Below are 24,471 nucleotides of genomic sequence, written 5' to 3' on the forward strand. Positions count from 1 at the left end.
CCTTACAGATCAGGGATTTCTCCAAATTCACTACACGGTATGGTTTTGCTTGCTCTTCTGTGGGACTAAAACTGATAGTGACTGGTTGACCTGGAAGGGCCTGGGGCATTGGCATGCCTTCTCTGCCATCCTGATCTTCTAATCTAATGGCAAGGACAGCCTTGTGTGTTTCAGTCATCTTGAGAGGACTCAGTGCTCTGTGAACAGGCTCCTTTTCAGGAGATGTGCAGGAAACAGGTGCCTTAGAAGATGTGGGAGACTGCAAGCCATTTCGCAGAGCACAGGGAGCACTGCTCCCACTGCTGGAAGTTGTTCGAGAATCCTCTGGCAAAGAAGACGATGATTCTGGAGAAGTGGTAGACTCTGTATTTGATAGGAAACCGCTGCCTTGCATGTCATGGGACCCATAGGGAAGCAGAGCCCCATTGGAGTCCATGGAGGGGTATCCATTTAAGATCTCATCATAGCTATCATCATAATCCACTGCACAGATCCGCTGTAGTGAGCGGTTACGAAGTGGTACAGTATTCCACTTTTTCCCAGCAGCAAAGGGTACCGGAGACAATGTAGCAGCGCGGAAATTTGCAAATCTTGGTTGGCCTCGCATACGTATCTCCATGGCTAATAACTCTTCATCACTTTCATCCCAGCTTTCATGTTCATCATCCTCATCCCTTTCAGTCTCTTCCTCCTCATCTTCATCCTCATCATCATCTTCTCCTTCACTGGAAAACTCTGGGTAGCAAAAGCGACCACCCTCTGTGCTGATGATTTCATTGCTATTGCTAAGGGATACCCGTTTTTGAGCGGTGCTGCAACCACCACCACTACTGCTGCTTCCCATGGCTAGACAACTTGAGGCCGGAAGGCCTCTCTCCAAAGACCGTCTATATGAACTACTGATTCGTCCCCAAAACAAGTCTTTGGAACCAGAGAGGGGCAAAGGGTTAAGACCAGGGCCCAACCCAGCAATCTCCTTTAGGACGTCTGTCAGTCCACTATTGTTGTTATTTCCACTTGGGGTTCTTGGGCTTAGTTGCCCATAGCCCTCAATTTCCTCACTACCATCCTCTCCCTCGTTGTTGTTGTTGCTGGGCCCACCGGGCCTCTTACGGTTCAGTCCATTGCGATTCCAGACTGTGAAGGCTGATGTTTTGCCCTGCTCTATCACATTTGGTGGTCGCTGAAGGTTGCCGTCTAAATCTAGAGCTGCAGAGGAGCAGGGCAGCATCATAGTCGGCTTAACAGCAATGGTTGGCTTTTTAGCCACCGGTGGACGGAAGTGTCCTGAACGGGCAGACACACTGCCAGCCCTCTGGGAGTTGGTAAGGTCAGGGTTGGCTCTGGCCCCAGCAGGGGGTGGATTCAGTTGCTGAGTGGTCGGAGGCCTCTGCTCAGGAGGCTTCTTTACACTGCTTTGTGCCAGACAGTGCAGACTCTTAGGTTTGAAGCAGTTCTTGCACTCGCCTGGTTTCCACACGTGCTCTGTGAAGGTGCTGCAGGCGGACATGGCTGCTGGTCCAGTAAGGCAGCCTGCTGGGTCAGTGGACAGGAAACCTCTCCATGAAGCTACAGGTCACAGGTGCTAAGAGTAGTACAAAATGATGAGCACTGTTCAAGCCTCAGATCTGGGGTTTACTGGACCTAAGAAAGAGAACAGGAGAGAAAGGCATAAATTAAAGTCTTCTTTTTAATTTGTGAATTTAATTTTAAACATTCAATTAATGTAATTGTGATAAATACCTCACCCAAACAAAATGCAGGGAGTGGTTAGAAACTAAGCATATTGCAAAGTTCATGTCCATGGAGGAAAACATACTGAATCAAGCAAGAGAAAAAAGTTCCAATTACGCATTTTATCAGACACAGAGCTGCACAGAAGTAAAGAGGATTTAGTGTGGCAAAAAAAGTGAAACTGAAAAATAAGATGTGCGAGACAGTATAAATTGTGTGAGACAGTATAAATTAGGAAGGCAGTGCTACACTGTCTCCATTAGGTGGCAAACTTTCTCTACCAAGCAGCCATCTATCCTATAGGACAGTCTTGGGTCTCCCCCTTAACCTCAACTGGTCATGTAAGACTGGAAAAGCAGAGGGGCAGAAGTGAAGAGGATTAATAGAGCTTATTTCTGAATTGCTGTTCTGTGTTGTTGTTGGCCATTTCAGCCAGGCTTAGGTGAGATAAATAAACTGATATTGACATTGAATCAAAACCTCAATGTCCTAAATCCTATGAACTGGATCACTTACATGGGAAATAGAAATCCAAAGTGCTTCAGCTGAGTTCACATGAACTTACGTCCAAATGAACAAATAGCAAGTTTGAAAGAAGGGCTACAGTAAAACATTTTTTTTTTTTTGTAGCTTTGGCTTTATATTCCAGCAAAGTAGACTTGAAATTTAAAAACTGGTTGTTTGTGGGTGCCTGCCTGCATCAATACAGAACAGTCCAGAACAAATTACTGTTCCTATATGCAACTTCAGGACAACTCAGCAATGACCATAACCATACAGGCAAAATTTGTAGTTTTACATACGGAACTATATTCTACATATTGGATATGAATGTACACATCCTTGAATCTGGAAGGTGGCACAAAGTCCCTCTTTAACAAATCAAAATTGTATGAGTACATTGCCAAACAACAAACAAGTCCTTCTTCTGCACTACATATAGGCAATAAGCTGTCAGCAATCATTATAAATTGTTTCAGATGGCAACTAAATAATTTATGTTTTGAGTAAGTTACAAAAGCAATAGGTTTAAAAATGACCGCTATTCAGTCTTTGTAAGAAAACAAAGGCTGACATTTTAAAACTCAGGCATAAGCCCTTCCTCAGGTTATCACCACCACATACATATCAGACACATCCTGTTTTCTGGGACTGCCAGGTCACACTTTGTGGCATTAGGTAGGAAACCACATCCTTTTACATTTTCAAAATCATGCAGTGTGAAAGTACCCTATTTTAAAACATACCCGAAGCCGTTGGAAAAAATGAGTGGTGTGCAACAGTTTGATCTGTTCTTTTATATATGTGCAAATACAGTAGTAGCTCTCTAATATGAAGATATTCAAAGGGAGAGATGGGATTAAGACTTTTTGTAGAGCACTTGTTAGCACACTTGTTTGTGTTTAAGCCCCACTCCAATGCAAATCATGAATCTAATGGAGCGGGCAGACAAAGGAAAAACCATTTGCTTTATCCCGATTGACCACTCCACTGTCTCTCAACCAATTACAACAAACTCTTGAATACCACATTAACATCAAATCCATGGACAATAAGTGGTGTGTGCTCAAAAAACCAATTAAAATCAAGCGTTACACGAACACCTGTTTAATATCACACAGCAATCAGTGTGTTACATAACCTGATATAGTTTTCAATTATTATCTACAGCTGAAGCCTGCTCCAGGCAAATCCTTTAAGAACAGTATTATGATTAGACAAAAGACACAATTATAGGGGTAAACATACAACATTGAGAACCTCCAGTGTTATCTGAGGAGATAACCTATACACATGTCTGATATATCTCGGAGTGAGGAAGTTAGTTCTTATATATTTTTTGACATCAGATGATAAGTCAAAACAAATAATAGCCACAAAATCATCGCACAATGACTTCCCGAAGACATCAACACACAATAATTAGAGCACAGACTGGACCTCAATGATGCTTTATTGTGAAGACTGCCTAAAGGCATCTGCATGCCCATATTTATTAAGTGGTTCATCAATCCAGAGAAATCTTAAGATCTTGATGCTAATCACAGGATGTGACATTGATATTATTATTCAGTGTCTGGAAAACACGAAAATCCAGAGTAGTGTTGACTGTCCAGTGTCCAGTAATGAGGCCACAGCAAAGTATGGAGCTTAATTGAACACTATTATAGACACTAGCTCTCCATCCCTTCACCTCAGTTATAATTTATTAACAAAATGAATATTACTTCAACAGTATGTGTGATCATTCTGTCCTTTTATGGGTGGCCCACACATTTCATCAAATAAATCTAGAGCTATGACTCATTACCGGGCTGATATCGACAGGGACGGGTGAATCTGTCTTTTCATCCATCTAACAAGGTCATGGGTGTCAGATCCTGTAGGGAAGGATGTTACCATGACAACGCCCAGTACCTGCCCAGGGCCAGACACAATGAAGCAGGAACTCTTGAATCAAACTTTGCTGATCTAGCCGTGTTTGGCGGGGGAAGATTTATCCTGTCACGCTGCACAGGCTGCATCCTCACAGGAAACAAAGGCTGTAATTCATACAATATTATCATTATTGTCAGTAATGTGACGCACCTAAGAAGCACTGTACATTTCTGTGGCAGACTTTCCAAACATAATGGAAAACCAATAGAACAGACCAAGAAAAAATTTATTACAGAGTCCAACATGCCTGTCGCCCTAGATGGTAGCAAAGCAGTATTTTGCTTATTTACAACAACAGCACTCAGAATCACTTTCTCAACTCCAGGCCCCGTCCTCCTCAAAACACAAGAGCACGATTTAAGACTTTGTTTTGGAAAGCTGTAATGCAGCTGTTCACAAAAGGAGGTTTCATACGTGGAAAAATAGGACAGCAAAGAAAGGCATAAAGAAGTGGTTTAAAAAATGATATTTTAATAATTTTTTGCACATTGAGATCTACTGCAGACAGACTTCCATTGTATTTTCATTATTTCTTTCCTGACAGACAGAGGAAAGGATGGCATTTCCTTTGAAATCAAGATAAAGCCTCCCTTTGTGTTTACTTTCTTCAAAGCAGATAGATGGAATTATGAAAAGCAGCTTCCAGGCTGAATTGTAATAAGATAATTCCGTTTTTCATTCTTTTGTGTTTCTGATCACGCGTCTGAGAGTCAAGAAATCTGATATATATATATATATATATATATATATATATATATATATATATATATATATATATATTTATATTATATATATTTATATATTTATATTATATATATTATTATATATATATATATTCTATCTATCTATCTATCTATCTATCTATCTATCTATCTATCTATCTATCTATCATCTATATATATATATAATATATAATATATATATATATATATATATATATATATATATATATATATATATATATTATATATATATCTATATATATATAGATATAGATAGATAGATAGATAGATAGATAATATATCGATCTATCGATAGATATATATATAGATATAGATAGATAGATGATATATATATATATATTATATTTATATAGATATTATGAATTTAATATATATATATATCTTATATATGATATATATATATATAATATATATATATATATATATAATATATTATATATATATATATTATATAATATATTAGATATATCGATATATATATTATATTATATATAATATCTATATTATATATATATATAGATATATATATATATATATATATATATATTTCACATACACTCTTCCACCAGCAGAAGCCCCCAGTGGTAGATGTGACAGCATAGTTGACTTTTTCTCAGCCACTATTACAATTCCATTGTTGTTTTGATTCAATTTCTCCTTCCCTCCAAAGTGGTCGCTGAAATGACACTGCCTACGCTAGTCAGCAATATTTATTTATATTTTAGTTTCTCATTAAGCCAAGGGCAAAAGAAGCAGCATGCTGTTATTGACAAGACCCCACAACATTTAATCTAGGATGACAGTTATGCCTAAAGGACACCAGCAATCGAATCTGCCAAACAAATCCTCCCATACCATGGAGTCCGATGCTTTTTTATTCACACAGCTCACTGTACGAGGCACATCATTAAAATATGATAGCTCCAGACACCACGGGTGGGGGGTTCTCTGAAAAAAGCAATCCCTCCCTCTTATGTAATCGCCTTTGTCATTTTAGTTTGAACATGAAAATGATTCTATCTATGGTTATACTCACTCCAATATAAGTGTTCCTACTCATGGCCATCAGCCAAATAATGGACTGCTATTTTTGTGTTGCTTTCATTATGTAACAAATATTACACAACTGAAATATGATGAATTACAACACAGCAAATCACTCAATAAAACACAAAATATTTTCACCACTAGAAGAGGGATGTGGTGGATAAACATAAAACATGTGCCACAAAAAGCACAGTCAGAAAACACAATATGGATGAATTTTTTTGTTTGGGTTTTTTCCCATGATACTGCCAGTATCTTATGGATCCAGTGCGATTGTCCACAGTGCAACTCTACAGCATCTTTGATTACAGAGATATGAAGCAGCACTAAGATGCAAGCCACAGGGGCTTACTGGAAAACAAGGTGCAGTCATACATATTTTTTCTCTACCTTTAGATTTCTGCTTAATCCTTTGCCACCAGCTTTCTCTGACTTGACTGTCAAATATTAATTGAAACGTACAGCATTAAATGAATAGTAATAGCTGGACACAAACCAGATTTTACATTCCATTTAATTTCTCCAGAATGTGAAATGCATAAAAAACATGCAGGCTGTAATTTGTCTACATTGATGAAACATTCTCATCGCTGTCTGCTTAGATATTCTCCTCAGACTTGTTTTTGTTTACCACTGACTTGCTTGTTATGCATATTTAATAAGGCCACTGCATTAGTGTCGATAATCTAAATGGTTCCTTCATGTGCAAAGACTGAGCTCATATCTACCAATATTTGTCCTGAATGTACCGGAAGAAAAGGACAGGCAGTTCTGTTGCCTAAGTATAAGTAAGTCATAAAAAAAGGAAAAAAAAGTCAGTAGGCTGCATTAGGCACATGCTTTACCATGTGAACTATTTATCAGCTGAATCGCAAATCATGATTTGGTCATCCAACATTGGAACATTAACCTACCTGATGAAGGTTGGATGACCAAAATGTAGTACTTTCCAACAGATTTGTCTCAAAACAAACAGAACTTGTGGATGATTAACACACTAAAAGTGACTGAAAAGCTTTTGAATCACTTTAAAATGACGATTGATGTCAAATGCCTCTCTCTTACATCCTACTGTACTCAATGTGGGTATGTGCTGCATACTGTTAGAGAGTGAAGTGTGTTTTCCTCCCTATTGAAAATGTTATGGAAGCTGAATCTTAAGAATCTTTCTTCAATGAATAGATGAGGAAAACATAATTGAGCGGCAATTACTTCAAGCTACCCTCAAATTAAAGTGGAGGAATTATACAAGTGATCACCTGGAAGACTGGTTTATTCCAGTTATTTAATTTGATTAAAAAAAAAAAAAAAACACATGAAAGGCCTGCTAAATGACTCAATATATGTTACAAATCTAAATCCTTTCGCATAGCAGTATAATGCAGACAGGCTCTGGTAATGGCAATGGAGAATAGAAAATAAAAAGACACTGAAATGATTAAATAGATATCAGTTATTTTATGCCAGTTTTAGTGCGCAGTGAGCCTGTGTTGCAGTCATGTGCCATGTCTTTGCTTTGAGATAATTGTCATTCCTTCTAGTTGGTCAAAAGGTCATCTACAGCATGACTGAGAGGAACGATAATTATGTTTTACCATTCAGCACACATACATAGTGTGGCTCAAAATACAAGGACTACACACAGAATTGAGTGCTTTTGGGTGTGTATGCGAATGGACTCTCCAAATGCATGAAAAAGCCTGTTCCCTTAAGAAGTGTTTCAGTGAACTATGATACATTTAGAAAATAACATGTGCCTGAGTGAATTTGATCAAAGTAGCATTAAGCAATATTTAGACAGGCCGTTTATATGTTACTGCTGACAGAAAGTACACACTGACATGCACACAAATGCTTCTTTCTGGAACAAGTAGCTGTAAGAGGTGAAAGGAGAGGTCACAAATGCCTCACTGAAGAGGCTGCACGCAATATCCCTGTCGTTAACCTCAGCCGCCCAAAAGTCTGTTCTCCTCTTCTCTAATGCTTAAATATTTCTCTCTGTTTACAAAGACTCTTCCCTCTCATCTTTGTTTTGTCCTACTCTATTCTCTCTCTCTTTCAAAAATGTTCTTTGTTGTTGGTCTTTTCCCCTCTGGCTCAAAATTTCCCACTCTTTTCTCTCTCCATCTCCTTGTTCCTTCCCACTCAGTTTTTCTTTTTTCAGGCTGTTTTTTCTTCAGGCTTTTTCTCACTTTTGCGCTCTCCTTTGCGATATGTAAATCTGCCTTCCCTCTGCCCATCTATGCTCCAAACGGTGCTTTCGAAAAATGACTATCAGACTTATATTTTGCAAACAACCCCAACTAAAATCCAAACTAGAAGCTGACCACACAAAAAATGAATTATAAATCTCTATTACCAAGCCCTGATAATAAAAGCATACAACACCAAACTTAAATATTGTTAATGGCAAGAACAAGCCTTGACTATGGAACACTAATCCACTTCCTTATGTCTAACATTTGCATGCAATTTCACCTTGTATTGACACTTGCAAAAGAAAGTTAATACAGTAAATAACTGCAATATCAAGCCTTGAATTTGGAATAGCCACCTGTTTACCATATAGGACATTGGAGACATACAGAGGAGCAGAGGGCATCATTTGGCTTTTCTGACTGAAAACAAAAAAAACATAAATACATGAATACTGTAAATCATTTATTTTGTCCTTTTTTCACTCCATAAGCTGTGTTGTTGTTTGCCCTTGGCTACGTAACATGGTTTGATCCTTGGCTTCTCTGGTCCACATATCATATTGCCCTTGAGCAAGCCAACAAACCCCTACATTACTCCTGATAGTTAGGTCCTCACCTTACACAGCTTGCTGCCATTGGTGTGTGAGTATGTGTGTGCAAAGTGTTAAGTGCTTTGGCTAAAGGCGCAATATGAATGCAGTTCAGTCCATCCATAAATTGTAATGATTTTTGGAGCCATTCCCGCCGCCACTTCAGCTCTAACTTGTATGTGTGATGCACCGGTACTCCATGCACACACATGTTAATGTGGTAATTAGCAAACTTCTCTCCATTGAGATTGGCCTATACTTATGAATTTATACTTGTGATTTAATTAGGGCATCAACTAATGACTATTTTCTTAATCAATTACTTTGCCAATTACTCTCTTAATAAATCAACTGATTGTTTTTTAGAGAAAAGGTCAGATTAAAACTAAATAAATAGACCCAAAGGTGACATATTCAGATTGCTATATGTTTATAACCACAAAACATTGGATTTACGTGTCATTGATGAAAAAAAAAAAAAAAAAAGTTTAAAGTGTACTTGAAAATGGTCTCATTCAGTTATCATAATAGTTGTGGATTCATTTTAGATCAATTGAATAATCCTTGAACCTCCATAATTTATTACGTCTCACCTGGTTATTTCATTATTTTGATCTGCTCCTTCTGTTTGCCCAGTTAAAGTCACTGCATTACACTGTACCCAGCACTTCCTGTATTATTTTCAAATTAAAATCCCTCTAGCATTCCAGTGGACAGAAACCCTTGATTTCTTAACAAGGCCTTCATAGTAAAATATTTGCAGGAATGTGCTGTTGAAACTCATTGACCAGCAAGACTCACATACGTGGGCTAGATGAACCTTCGCTTCTGTGATCTTTTCTCAAGTTTCTCTCAGTCCTATCTAATTCTCTAATCTCATTTTGACGTCAACCCAAGAATAAGTAAATTACGTTGAATTGTTGTTGTGAAAAATAAAAACAAAAAGCGTCATAGTTGACATGGTGTACTGTTGTGCTGCTGCAATTAATGGGCTCATTATGTTCCTCCTGAGAGCAGCTGAGTCCACAAGCTAATGATGAAATTCAGTATGACCCGTCCTGTCCAGTATCAAGCCTTATAGCAAATTTGCTTAAAAATGTAAAAATGTGTCCAATCCTTTCCAAGCTAAGGAGGTTTTGTTTACAGGGTTCGTACACATTTTTCAAGGTCAAATTCAAGCACTTTTCAAGCACTTTTAAGGGTAATTTTCAAGATTTTCCAGCACCTTATTGCTGGGGTAAAGTACTACAGGAATATATATACTCATGATTTTATTCTTCACTTTTTATCACAATCATGTACATTATATTATGCCCTAAACATCTAAAATTATGTTTCATAATAGCAAAAACTTGATCCCAATTTTGTGAAAGACACAGAGTTATAATGTCAAGCACTTTCAAGCACTTAAACAAAAATCCAAGCACTTTTCAGACCTTGAAAACACAACATTGAAATTCAAGCACTTTCAAGGATTTCAAGCACCCGTACGAACCCTGTGTTTATCTGTGTATTCAGTTGTATTCAGTTGTCATGAGTATTCCCATCTGTGCTGTCAGATATTCTGATTTGTGGGTGAGCCACGGGAATATGTAAAAAAAAAAAAAAGAAATCTCACAGCTGTATGAGGACAACAGAGGCTGCTGGCTTGCTGCACATACAACACAAAAAACATGCACACACAGGGATTCACCCTTAGATGCAAGAATACATCCCGTATTTGATATAAAAGGCTAAAAATCCAGTGGTGCCAATTTGGTGGCTCTCTCTTAAAGACCAGAAATCTGAAAACAACAAGAAGTCCCACAGAAGACAAACACCACACAAACCAACAAAGCTCTTGCTCATTCAAAACAAAGTCAAATATGATGGGAGGTTCCAGAGCTGGTTTCAGTTTTTCTGTGACTGAACTTGCTGGAGCAGAGTTAGCTGTTCATATGAGATGCAGCGTTAGCCCTCAATCTGCAACCATCTGCTCCTGATCTGATAGCAGCAAACACTGTCTGGTTTAGTGCCAGGCGAGATATCACACAACACCTGCTGCTTGGTGCCACTACCACCAAGACACAAGCCCCAAGGGACTGCCAAGTGAGACCCAGACTTGTGCTGAGATAAGAATAACTTCTGATGAGCAAGTGGTAGAGTAGAAATGTATTACTAAAAGCTACCCTACTGAGAGTTATGCATAAAACATGTCCCACTGTGTGCGACTTTTTAAAAATGAAGAAATGATTCAAGAAATCAGTTTAGTATTCAGTGAACCGGCCTGGTCTTTGCAATAAAGTGAATGCAATCACTGTGCAAGAGGAGAACAGTGTGACTACTTCTTCTCCATTCAACCCCCTAAACAATCACACAGCAAAGATAAATAAGAGGGCACATTTTCAGGATTTCTTTTTTAATTTTCAAATTTGAATTTAATTGAAATGAATCCCAACCCAATTTAATTGAAGTCAAATAGATGTGCTTAGTAGGAGTTCAGGTACTGTTTTCACAATAGTTAGCACACTTAAACAAAGAAATAACAACATGTATTTACTTTAATTGCCAGTGTTACACATCACTACTGTTACACCAAGGAAAGTTTCTTGAATATCAAATGCCTATTTTTTTTCCCTCCAAAACCCTCCTTTCATCTTTTTCATTCATCCTATCCACCGAGGCCTCTCTCATCACTTCCCCCATCAGTTATAGCTCAGTGAACTGATATGCCAAACAAATACTCACAACACTGTTCCATCCAATGTTTTGTCAGATCTATAACCAACATATACTGACACAGGCATATGTTGTCTACTTTTTTTTGACCTGAACATTTGTAGTTGTAACTGCGTTTTGTATTTTGAAATGTTAGAGTTTAGAGTTAGAGTTTTTATGTGATCACTGTAGTGGTGATCAGTAAGCTAGCCTTCACAGAAGCTCTCTGAGGGTAATTTGGCACAAACAGAACGTTTTAATTCACTGGTAGGCTAATTGTTGATGTTGAATTAGTTTACTTTCCATTATTCTTGCTCCTGTGTTTACATTAATGAGGTTATTACTGTGTTGTCTTCCTGTTAGGATTTAATGGTGTTCTTTCACTGTTAATAGTTTTGTTCTGTAACTGTATGAGGGACAATGTAGAAGGAAGTCATTTTTCCAATAACTTTGGCATTGTGTTTTATCAAACACTACTAAGTTACAGTTTGGTTTCCATGGCCAACTCCTGTCTTAAAACATTATTCCTAGTGTGTCTACCTTGCTGCATAGCTGTGCAACTATGCCTAAAAGAAGAGTCATAAAAAAGTCTAATCAATGAAACAGCAGTGTTCAAAAGTGATTACAGGACCAACAAAATAAATTATTCAAAAGTTGGTTCTCTCAAATTAATTAAAACATTAATCCAGAGGAACCAAACACTGCATCTTTTATCAACTTTCTGAAAGTTTCACAGAAATACATTTTTAACCTCATCAGATTTTCAACCATTGATTTATTTTTAAAGCCAACGTAACAGGAAGCTTGTTTTTTTAAAGGCAAAACACAAATTGGCTGACAAAAAAAGATAAAAGGTTGTTACCTTCACAAATTGAAATGCACACTATTGTGTCATCTGTAGGGATGTCACGAGAACCGATACTTGCGATACCTTTCAATTCTAAAATGTCAAAACGCCGACGATGCCCATATTTTTGAAGTACCGCTAGCACCGATACCAGTGTTAGAATCGTGCCGCTCCTCCTCCGGAACTGATTGGGCCAGTATACGCCTCAGAGTGTTCCAGTCGATACTTACATTCAGAAGTAGTAGGTCACGAACAAGTGGAACTACACATGGCAGGCATAACAAAAATCACCTGTGGAAGATAGCAACTGCGGCTGCAGCAAGAGCCCCACCTTGACTTGTTGATAAAAAAGGCACAAAGAGTCATGTATGGAAGTACTTTACGTATGAGGCATTAAGCCGCAGAAGCCATTTTGCAAACGATGCTACCGTGGTCTTCAGAACAAGGGAAGTAATACTTCCAATTTAGCAAAGCACCTGAAAGACCGTCATCCGGCTTTGTTTAAAGAATTCATGGTGAGTCCTGATTCATATTAACAACATCCAAATAATGAACGTTTTCTGTTTTGTTTTTTTTTTGAATCTGTCATACTGAAATACACGTTACATGATATTTGGGATGGTGGGCACATTTGTTGTGGCTTATTTTACTTACGTAGCTTATGCTGTAGTTTTAACATTAGCCTAGCCTAGCACTAACGTTATAGCACTAGCCACCTCGTAGTAATGCAGCCTCAGTTAGGAGAGAACGTTGCTTCCTAACTGATAATTGGATAGTACATTTAGAGTTAAATTTGCAATTGAAAACAGGTGCTGCGCTGCTGTCCCATTCCTGTCTTTTTTTGAAGTCCTTAAACAAACCTGATTTTTATGTTAATGTTTTAAAATAAACTGCCTGCAACCACCTGTCTGTGACTTCAAATGACTGCATCTACTATTAGGTGTGTGCACGTGCGGGCTGGAGCTGATGTGCAGGGCATGCAGGTGCTTGTGCTTTATACCTGTGCTCTTTCTTTGATATTTTTTAAATATTTCAATCAAAAAAATTCATGTTCCAAGTTCGAGTACATGGTATCTTAGAAAATCCTTTTTTTTACCGTGGTATCGAAATTGGCATCGGAAATCGTGTAATTTTACTGGTATTGGCACCAACTACTGAATTTTTGGTATCGTGACACCCCTAGTCATCTGTAAGCATGTAAATGTCTGTCGACAATTAAAAACATTCACAGAGGGCAAGCTATTCATTGAGTGACAACAAAAAATAAGACAGTGACCAGTGAAGAATAAGATACAGAGGAACTGAAATGTAAAGAAGTGAAGCATCAAAACCGGACAGAAAGCTCACGTTGAGATTTTCTGACTCAGGTTCAACCACACTCACCTTCTCCACAGAGAGGCAATGTTTTTCCCCTGAGAGAAGTCAGTATGCTGAGGACAAGAGCTCATTACCCACCCAGAGCACGTTCACAGAGAGGGAGTTGAGCTCACTGAGCCTGGTACATAATAGGGGAATAACTGAGGCTGAAAGCTGAAGCCATGAGGAGATGGGATATGGGATTTTCTGCTGCTTTATGGCAGAGGGCTTGAATGATAAGACAGCCGTGGCAGTGGGATAGACAAGAGCTGAGGAGATATAAAATAGGAATGAAACTGCAAAGAGAGAAGACGGGCAGTGGGCAAAAGCCGTGCATTGTTTATTAAGGCAACAGTGAGCCTGTGTGTGCCACCACAAGTTCTTCAAAAAAGAATAAACCATCACTTATTCTTATGGTGTCATATTAAATGATTTCAACATTTTTGGGGAGATCCAAGAAAAAGGGGCCAAGAACCGCAAACTGCACTGCTGTTAGGGATGTGGCTATCACTTTTTTATTTCTATTTCTAATACTGCGCTTAATCATATATACTGTATGAATGATATCTATGGTTTTATGGTCCTGGTGCCACCAGCAATAATGAAAAATCTCAATCTGTATATGTCTGGTCAAACCTGAGTTTTTCTTTTTTTCTCTCCCACCTTTTTTTCGTCTTACTTAGGCACATGCAGCAAAGGGCTGCATGTGTTATGAACTCAGCCTGTGGTATGTGTTGCACACACACAGTGTTGATGCTGATACTGTTAAGAAATCTTTAAAACATCTGCTGATGGCCTGTCAAAAATCACCCACTCACTCAGTGCGTTTACATGACACTCAAGAAAACCCGAATTACTGCGTTAGTCTGACTATGATCGGATTTTTAAGATGCATGTATACACCTTAGTCTGACTAAAATCGGACCGGATCGGATTTCTCATTTCTCAATTACACCACGTAGATTATTCGATTGAAAGTCGCATTAACTCCTGCATGTATACGTTTCCAGCGGATCGGATCGGATCGGATCGGATGTGCATCTAGTTTGTGTAATTATCATGTACACCATATACGAAGTGTACAAAGATGTAGCTTCGTCTCGCTCTTCGTACGCCATCTTTCTTGAATGCAGCTGGTGACGTAAAGAGGTCAGCCAGAGGTGACCCCGTTAACACTAGTTGAAATGGGCACAGCGCCACCTAGCGTACCGGGGTATGACATGCTTTCGGCAGTAATTCGATTTTCTCACCGGCATGTATACTCGGATAATTGCTGCAAGTACAGCAGTTGTCCGATTGAGCAGCATAGTCAAACTATGGCTGTAATCTGACTAAGATGTGCATGTAAACGCACTGACTCACTGCCTAGGGAGTCCTACATAGAGGTCTATATAGTGAGCTCATCAGTAAATAAAAAAAAGAAAAAACAACACCTTTTTCAATGCATGATGGTACATTATGGTATTGGCTTGGTTAGTGCCCAGGTTGTCCACTACTGTTTACAATGCAATGTGGGATAATTTGAGATATCTTTGAGTCATCTGTGGGGTGTAATAATTTCCACTACACATTCGGATGGCACTAAAAAAATGGCAAACTCGCTATATAGTCCACTAAATAGTGGGTGGTGAGTGATTTTGGACACAGCTCATGATCTTTTTCTTTGTTAAACAAAAACATTTTTGATAAGGATCTCTTGAATCTTTTGATTGAAATATATTTATATTTCTGCAATAAAGTAACATCAGCTGCCATATCTGTATTGCCTCTTTAAAGATCTCTGCAAAATCACATATCAATTTACCTGTTCTTTCTATCTATAATTAATTTCACCTGGTCATTGCAGGCAATATCACAAACAACCACAGTTGGAAGAACATCGAGTACAACCATAGCCTCTTAGAAGCAGTTCAGCACTTTGGTGAAGGACACCCTGACAGCAGAAAATGAAGTGCAGGCTGCACTTATTGCCTCCTTTCCTCAAGATTTCCTCAGCTCATCCAGGGATTTAAAGTGATGACCTTCAAACATCTCCCCCAGCTACTCAAGCAATGCCACCTCAAAGTACTGTTACTGGTGCCACTGACTAATCTCTTCATTTAGTCATGGGTGCTGATGGTGCTTAACAGGTCTCTTTCAGGAAATGGTCTTTGGTTGGGGGAAAAAAAAAAAATCAGACTGCAGCACCAGAAAAGTGATGTGAAATAAAATTACTTATGTGACAATGGTTCAGCACATTCTTCCTGAGCCGCGTGTGTTTAACTGTGTATGTACATGAGTGTTGGCACATGCCAACCAGCTTTCAATTTCAGGAGCAAAGCCATGCCGAGTCACAGCTGACTTGTTCCACATAATTTCCAATTTCTACCAAATTTCAGCTTCTGTCCACAGAGAGATTCTGCCAATGTGACTGTATGTCACTCCAGCTTCAAGGAGCTTTTCCGCATGTATGAATATCATTAGATGCACAATTTAACTCCTGTTTTTAGCAAAGTCAACTATTCAGCTGGCATAAAAAATTTGTTCTCCCATTGAGGGGTAAAGAGCAGATTCAATGGACTGAAAAAAAATCTATTTAAAATGAATGTGAAAAGTCAACTCTGCTTAGTCACATTCTTTCCTTATTGAGACAGACAGAATAGGACCTGAGAGGGACATAGAAATGAATGTGATCCCTGAAACTGTATTGAAATCAGAATTTTACTCCCTAACATTGGTATCGACATAGGCCCCCAAAAAAGTAATCGATTAATCTGTTTAACTATACAATGTAAAAAAAAATGCAGATTACAATTTCCCAGATAAAATCCTTTTGTCCAACTAACAGTCCCAAATCCAAAGACTCTTCCTTTAATATCATAGATGACGATATTAACCAGAAATGGCATACCTTTAAGATGCTACAACCATTATTATTATCATTTAAAATGCTTTGCTTCAAAAATTGTTAATAAATTATCATAATAGTCACTAATCACATTTTTTTAAATTTACTAACCAATTAACTGTGCTAACATAACTACTGTTTCACTAAGTGCTCAAAGTCAGCTATGAAGTCCCGTATAAGGTGAACGCCTATTAGCTTAATAGCTGAAATAAACACTCACTCATCAGCCTCTTGCTCATAGTAAACGGAGGAGCTCCGTGGTGGGATTCTAATTGGTGTCACTGGGGGTCGTTCTCGATCTTTATGACAGAGATACTTGTTCAGAAATATTGACTGACCCAACGCCAGTAAAATAAAAGATGGATCCTCACAGTAATAGGTGAATCCCATTAATAAGATAGAAGTTTCATAGAATAGATAATTGGCCAGCCATTTCTATCAGCCATTTTCCAATGAAGATTCACGTGTCCCAAATTCATTAATTTGGATACATACGGACGTGTAAATCAAATCATTTAAGTTTACGTGATCTGCAAAATATGATACAGAAAGGAAAAATGCAATAGTCTGTAGGAAAGCATGTAAAACTCAGAAACAGCCAAGTAAAACAAAGCTAGACTTCTCAGACTTCTCCATCACAGTTATGTACAGACAAATGAGTCTTAGTGAGTGACATGGTATGTAATCTACAGAATTTCCCCTGAGAGTTACTTTCACAAACCAAACAATTAAGTGAGCTGACAACACAAGGACCACCAAGGAGGCCACAAAGCACTCCACATATCCACATATCGGGGGTTCACATTAATTTTTGCCCCTCTTCCGGCACGGTGCTATGATGAGCATTAAAGTAGATAATGTTATTTTAAGCAGCACTCGAACAACTGTCAGTCAGCCTCCAGTTCGAATGAGAGACTGAACTAAAAGATCATAAACTGGCAATGGGATACGCAAATTGCCTACTTTTTGGAGTAAAAGTGGTATGAATGGGCTCTTGCTTACCACAATAAGCAAGAGCACATTCTTGCTTAAACAACAACGTCAAATCCACACTGAAAACAACACATCCATGTTGTGCATAAGACTTCCATCCAAACCAAGAATGTGACCGAAAGAGAGACAAACTAATAGACAGTTCCAGGTGTAATCACATTTATGTGTCGTCAAATATAGGAGGACCCACTTTTAAAGTAATTACCTAAAAAAAAAAAAAAACTAACCTTGGCATACATTATGGAATAACTAATTTAACATGGAATGAAAAAACATCCATCAACAAGCGACAGTCGTGCCTTGTTTATAAAATTAGATTTTAGTGCAGCGAAACAGTTTCCTCAGAACTCACATTATTACATGGCACATCAAAATACTAGGGAACTACTGATGATATGAAAAAAATGACACAACAGAATCATACAAAAGATGGACTTAAAAAAGCCAAAGGAATGGTTTTCTTTGTGAATTGGCCTTTACAGTGTTCACACTGCATTAAGGGCTCATCCATATTTATGAAACACAAGATGGACTGAGTGTAATGGACTGTATCCACTGTGATGTACTAAGTGGTTAGAAGGCAGGCTCTGTGTGCGTGTGTCTGTGTGTGTGTGTGTGTGTGTGTGTGTGTGCGTGTGCGTGTTAGTGTATATGAATGATTGTCTATGTGTGTTGCTGTTTTATGTGTGTGCATACAGAGATTTATGGGACTTTTGCTGCAAGTAATTTTAGTTCTTTGGACAGTCACAAAGCCTTTAAACAAGTAAATAACCACAGACAGTGAAAAGCATGGAATACATGATCAATATGAACTATGAAGTCATAAAATGTATTCCAAGCATTCCTGTATTTGGGATTAGAGAGAGATTGTAGATCATTGACATTCATATAAATGCTTGTAATCCTTCAGTAGGTAAATATCAAAAGGGAACACCTCCGTTTTAGTTTCTTTCCTGCCAAGGAAACACTATTGTTTCTTTTATGTTTGAAGCAAAAACTTTCACTCGTCTGACCTTTAGTTTGTAAGAGCTAAATTTGAGCTTTAAATAAATGATGTGGGTGTAGAGACTGTTTTGGGGCTATATTCCTTGTACTATCTATCATATTTATTGCAAAAAGAATATTTGCAGAGTGAAATCTAAATCATTTGTTTCATTACTAGTATTTTCACTGTAAAATGAAAAGCAAGAATGCAGAGCAAGAGAACTGAGCTACTTGCAATTTAAGCACACATTTTAGCCAAAACATTTCACTGCCCCCTTTTTAGTTCCTTCAAGTATTGAATCTTCCCAGAGTAAGCAATCTGAAAACATGGACTGTAAAAGCCCTTCCAGTAGTAGTGTTGACAGACAGTGATGAGTAAATTGACAACCAAACAACCTCATTATAAGCTCACCTCACGAAGCTGATTCACTGACAGATCTGACTATGAACAGCCAATAAAAACCACATGATAATGTCAAAACAATGACCTGACTGCAGCAGTAAGCTGTTGGTTCAACAATACCATAAGATGGTAGGATGCAGTGTCGTTCCAATATAGCCAGAGGGGACCTCAACTACAAGCTCTTGATACTGTTGAATGGAAACTGCTGTAAATGACCAAATTTTGTTTTTGATTTAGTTGTAAATGTCAAGTTTTGATTTGGAGCCCAAAAGTTATTTGTGATCAAAATGTGCCTCAAGGAGTAGTAACATCCACCTCATATACTTTTACCTTTAAGTTATGCGAGTAGAAAAAAAAATATTGAACAGGATGAATGCTTTCAGTAAGACCCACTGTGGTAAATCTTTTGAGGTTATTTACCTCATTGCAGCCTGAGGGCTCAATATGCAGTTTCAGAACATATTTCATGCCAAGAAGATGTGAAACTGTTAACTGCATTAAATCAATGCATTATAATTGCAACCTTATTTGACCAATTTGCAAATACTCTCGATAAGGAGGTATGGCTCAAAGCAACAACTCGGTTGATTGGGGTGAGAAGGGGCTTATTCAGGTATTCAGGTTGATAGAAAAGGTAGAGAGAAAGGGAGTGTAAGTTGCAAAAACTCAATGACAAAGACAGTGAGGGAGAGCAAAACTAAAAAGAAGGAAAGAGAAAAAAATGAAAGCAACAACATTCCAGCGCAGTGTTTAGTATTGTGCAAGCTCTGGGAGAGTTGCAGTCTGGCCTGGGAAAGAGCCAGTACAGGTCTCTGGGGAGACCAACCCGCTGGCCTCCAGACAAACACCAGCAAAGTAGGCAGAGCAGACACAGCCAGATGTGTGGGAGTTCATCATACACACAAAATAACACACAGATTTATGCGCGTGCGCGCACACACCCACACACACACACACACACACACACACACACACACAAAAGACTGAAGAGAGGTACATAGTTTCATTCCAAAAAAAGTAAGCTATAAGTAACTATTCAGTAAAATTTGTTTTGTAATTATCAGTAAAGTTGTTTGGCATCATAACACCTCAAGAATACACATCACATGTAACAGCTTTTCAAAAGTGCTAAATGTAGCACTTTTTTAGATAAAAGTTTAAAAGTGAACAGAAGAAATAGGACGTCTGAGGGAAGCTTGAGTTGCAGGGACTGGTTATGTACAAATGTATACTAGATAGTGCTCAGCCTGAAGATGTACTGTACTGTAACTGTATTCCACAACTGATTGTTGAACTAGTGTTAGTAATCACTTAAAAATCAATATTACTTTTTCTATGCTATATTCCGATCTGTCTGATTGACCACATCCAAAGATCCTCCATTTAATATAAAATTCTTGGATATCTATATAAACTTAAAGCAATACCTGACATCATTAAACACATTCCATTGAAAATAACTACAAGGCAGCTTTTGTAGAGCTACTTGACTGCTCACACAAATTTATATGTGCAAAGCTTCTACCTGATCACATAAATTCAGAACAGGAACAAAGTGTTCCTTGTATTCCGGGAAAAATCCCAGTGTGTGCTGCCTCAGCGTTCACAAAGTCCTTGTCACAGGAGCAGGTAAAAAATGTGCAACATGATACCATCACACATTAGACACTTGGCTGTGTGCTTTTTAGCTTTCGGAAAGCCATTTCTGTAGAGCAAAACATCTCAGCTGTTTAAAGTCATGTGCAAATTCCATGTTATGGTAGATTTTATTCCCTTAGTAACACGACTCTATAAATCCCTAGTGGTAGCAAAAGTATTGAGAGCACAAAAAAAGAATCTTTTAACATAAACCACAAAGAAAACAGTCAGTGGGAGGGTGATAAAACATATCTGGAGTCTGCTTAGTGTGAAACCCACAGGCGTTTCTGCTTGCCCTGGTCCAACATGAGCCGATTTTCTTGGGCATGTTTAATAACTTGCATGAAAAAGAACATGAGGCCCTAAAAAGACATGTGAAACATGTTCAGTCACGCTGTTAATGTGCTGGTCATGGGAAATGGGGAAAGTGCACATATTTCACCTGGAAGAAATGCATACAAACTGAACTGAACTTGCTTAATGCACAACTGCAGCACTGTAGCAGGTCTATATTAATGCCCAATCCGGCTGTAGGGCTATAAATAACAAGCATGTCATCATGAGATTTTCTTCTCCCGCTTACAGTTTTATCTTTTCTCTGTCTCTCACCCACACTGCCACACTCCCTCTATGATACATACTGTACGCTCATTCACTCTCACTCTCTCTGTTTCAGTCACAAACACTCTCCACGCTCTGGTGTAAAACTGATGCAGTGATTAGCCAGGGGCAGGTTGGTGATGACTGTGGAGCTCACAAAGGCTTTCTCCCAACATCCTCCCTGCTTTCATTACCAAAACCCTATGAAATAGACGCTTGTTGGAAAACCAGTCCAATAACTACTTTTGAGTTTGTTGTTTCTTATTCTGACTCTGTCTTGTCTGTTTATTTGGCTTGTTTATCCTGATTTTTAAAGCTTAATGAGGAACAGGAAGCAAATTAGCTTTGGCTAGACATCCTAATTATCTGATTTCTTGCACTGCTTCTACCTATCTGTCCTTGTTAAAAACCAACAACAATAATACAAATAACAGTTGCTGTAACAATGGCACAGACATGTCATAAAAATTAACAGTATTTTACAATACTGATACAAATCGAAAGAAGATGAAAGCACTCAGAAAAAAACAACAACACTCGACACTCTTCATTCTTTTACATTCAACACTTGCCTACCCAGGCCTTGATTAGACTTTCTGGAATACAAGACTCGCATGGGAAACTGGATATATAGGCAGAATAAGAAGCTACACACAGCCTCAAGATATAAACAAAGCTGCTGGACAAACCCGTCCTACTTTCTTCGTGGAACAATTGCCCGTTTCTGCTGCAGTGCTCAACTCGGGGAGAAATGAGAAGGGGGACAGATTTGATAACAGTTCCCAATTACCACCAATAGAGAAAAACTGTGTTTTTGTAAGTGTAGAAATTCTCTCCCTTCTCTTGTGGTGGTGTTGGACTGAGTCAGGCTGATGGTAATGGGGGACAGGCTTATTTTACTAATGATTTAACCATGGCTTTGTCTGTTTCTCTGCCCGCTAACAGTGCTCTCTGGGGAATGGCTATGCAAATCCAGAAATCTGGCTCCAGTTTGGAAAACATTCACAGCTGTCTTTTTGTGTTTTTTCAAAAATGTGACAGACTTTGATGAAAAAGAAAATCTCAATAGGCGAGCTAAAAGAGATAATAAAATCATTGTTCTCATTAATGAGTTTCAGCTTGATATCAAAAATGTATTTTGCAAGTAAAGTTATTCAAGTGATGCCAAGTAGGCTTCGTCCAAGTTTAGAAATGATCAACTCCAGCAAGACATTATATACAACAGTTGTGTTGGAATAAACCCTTACAACTGAGTGGGCTTGAACTGCATCATGACAAATGAGAAGCAGGCTCTTTATTCCTGCAAAACATTTAATAAAGTTTTTTAGAAAAGATGTGACCCTAATTAAGGTAGTTTGCTGGTAGCTGGCAAAAATTGTTATGATAGTAATCAAAGCAAAAACAACAACAAATCCCTGACCAGTCCACTGTTGTTTACAGTATTTTATAAGCAACTACTTTTGGAAAAAGACCTAACTTTAATTTATGCAATGTGAGCAATCATTTTTTGTGTGGCTTTGAAGAAGGTGATGAGAGTTGTCGGCCAAGAAACAACCGCTGGCATTCAAAAGCTTGCAAAGCAATACCACATCATCCAATTACATTGAACACAACACCTCCCTGCTCCTCACTGCCAAGTGCAAAACAAACCAACGGCAGCAGAAACTAAAGGATATTGGAGAGGGCATAGGCAGCAGGAGAACACTAATGCCATCCTACGCCACTGACACTTCCAGGTGAAATGCACAAGGGATGAAGGCGAGCAGCTGCCTGTGGGTTTGAAAGCTTTGAAAGAAAGACCCGATGTTTGCTTTGTACAGCAGCTCACACAAGGTACAGTAACTATGCCTTTGCCTGAACGAGCATTTCATCTTCCTCGCTTCCTCCAACCAGCCCCGAACCATTTGACTCTGTGCATGTGTGTGAAATCAAGCCTGACGGGTCTCATTAAGAACGAAAAAAATCAAAAATAAGATTTCACACACTTCCTAGTAGTGAGAGGGAGTCTTGCTTCTAACCAGAATGTATTGCTTTTTTTCTTGGCATGGTGGAGGGATGAAAAATATTTAATTTCAGCATCAATATTGCAATGGAAATGTGTGCCATCATCAGTACTTACAAGGAGTCTGAAGAATTATCATAAATTCAAGTCGACCCTCAATATCAACAAGAGCTTGCACAACGTTTCTGCAAAGAATTGCCAAACTGGAAGAACCACAACTTCCTACGGTAAGGACTTTCTTTCCCTTGTAGCACTTGGCAAACTAATGCTATGCAGTCTTCCAAGGAAAGTCCTCTGATTTATATTGTAAAAACATATCACACAAACATCTTAACCCAAAAAGTTCAGGCCTAGTGTGTGTGTCTCCGATGTCTCAATACAAAAGCACCAAAGAAAAGCAAATGTTGCAGACAAAAGCGAAAAGAAGACAGCTTGTCTTGTGTTCCTTTGTAAAAGGTCAAGTGCAGCACATAAAGAATCTATTGTCATTACACAAACACAAACACATACAGCAACATTTGTGGTGGGAGCTGTGGAGACAGAACACATGCAAACAGAGCAGGACCCAAACCTGCTGAGACACAACACCACAGATGGCTGCTTTTTACCCAGCTGGCACCAAAGCATATGGATACAGAGATCATTAGCAGGATAATAAGTGCATGACAATGTTAGCAAAGGTAAGTCATCAACAAAATCCTCAAAAATACAAAAAATACAAAAAAGGTTAATTTGTCTGGTTGAACATTTACAAGAAAACAATGTTGAGGAATTTTAAGCTGCACTTGTTTTTGGTGGGCCCTGTACCAAAGCATACAGACAACGTTAGCAATTAGCTGGTGAACATGCTTAAAAAACAAATCCCTCTTGACTCTTTGTTCACCTCTGGACACAAACCCCAGTCTCTGGAGGAAAGTCCAGTGTTGGATCATCCAGCCACCGCTGACCGCCCCCAACTCCGGCCTTTCTCGCTCTTTATGCTACTGCACTAGAGGGGCACCTCAGGTAGTGACGCTTGAGGGAGACCTACAGCATGATTTTCAGAAGCCTATGGCCACTGAACAGATTGCTGTGTTTGCTGCATTGGGAGTGAGAACGGGCTGGCAAAGCAGCATACATTCAAGTGAAACAGATGTTCTATCAGCAGTTATATACTGTACCTCTATTACCTCTACCATATTGTATCAAATATGGAGAGATTTAGTTGTTTTGAAATAATACACAGGGCAATACAACTGCAGTGGCTAGTAATACTTTGTCAGTCATGAAAGGTTAAGGTTTATTCATCAGTCATTTTAAAACACCATTTGTAT

The 24,471-nt window shown here is 38.5% G+C and overlaps 1 protein-coding gene across 1 annotated transcript in view; it reads right to left on the bottom strand.

Moving 5' to 3' along the window:
- peak1 (pseudopodium-enriched atypical kinase 1) overlaps positions 1-24,471 on the bottom strand; it is a 61,817-nt gene that overhangs the window by 29,571 nt on the left and 7,775 nt on the right. Inside the window, 1 exon segment of the mRNA XM_030424990.1 lies at positions 2-1,644. Coding sequence (XP_030280850.1) covers positions 2-1,510 — 1,509 coding nt within the window. The 5' untranslated portion in view covers positions 1,511-1,644.

The sequence above is a fragment of the Sparus aurata genome, chromosome 8, assembly GCF_900880675.1.
Source record: "Sparus aurata chromosome 8, fSpaAur1.1, whole genome shotgun sequence".
Classification (NCBI taxonomy): Eukaryota; Metazoa; Chordata; class Actinopteri; order Spariformes; family Sparidae; genus Sparus; species Sparus aurata.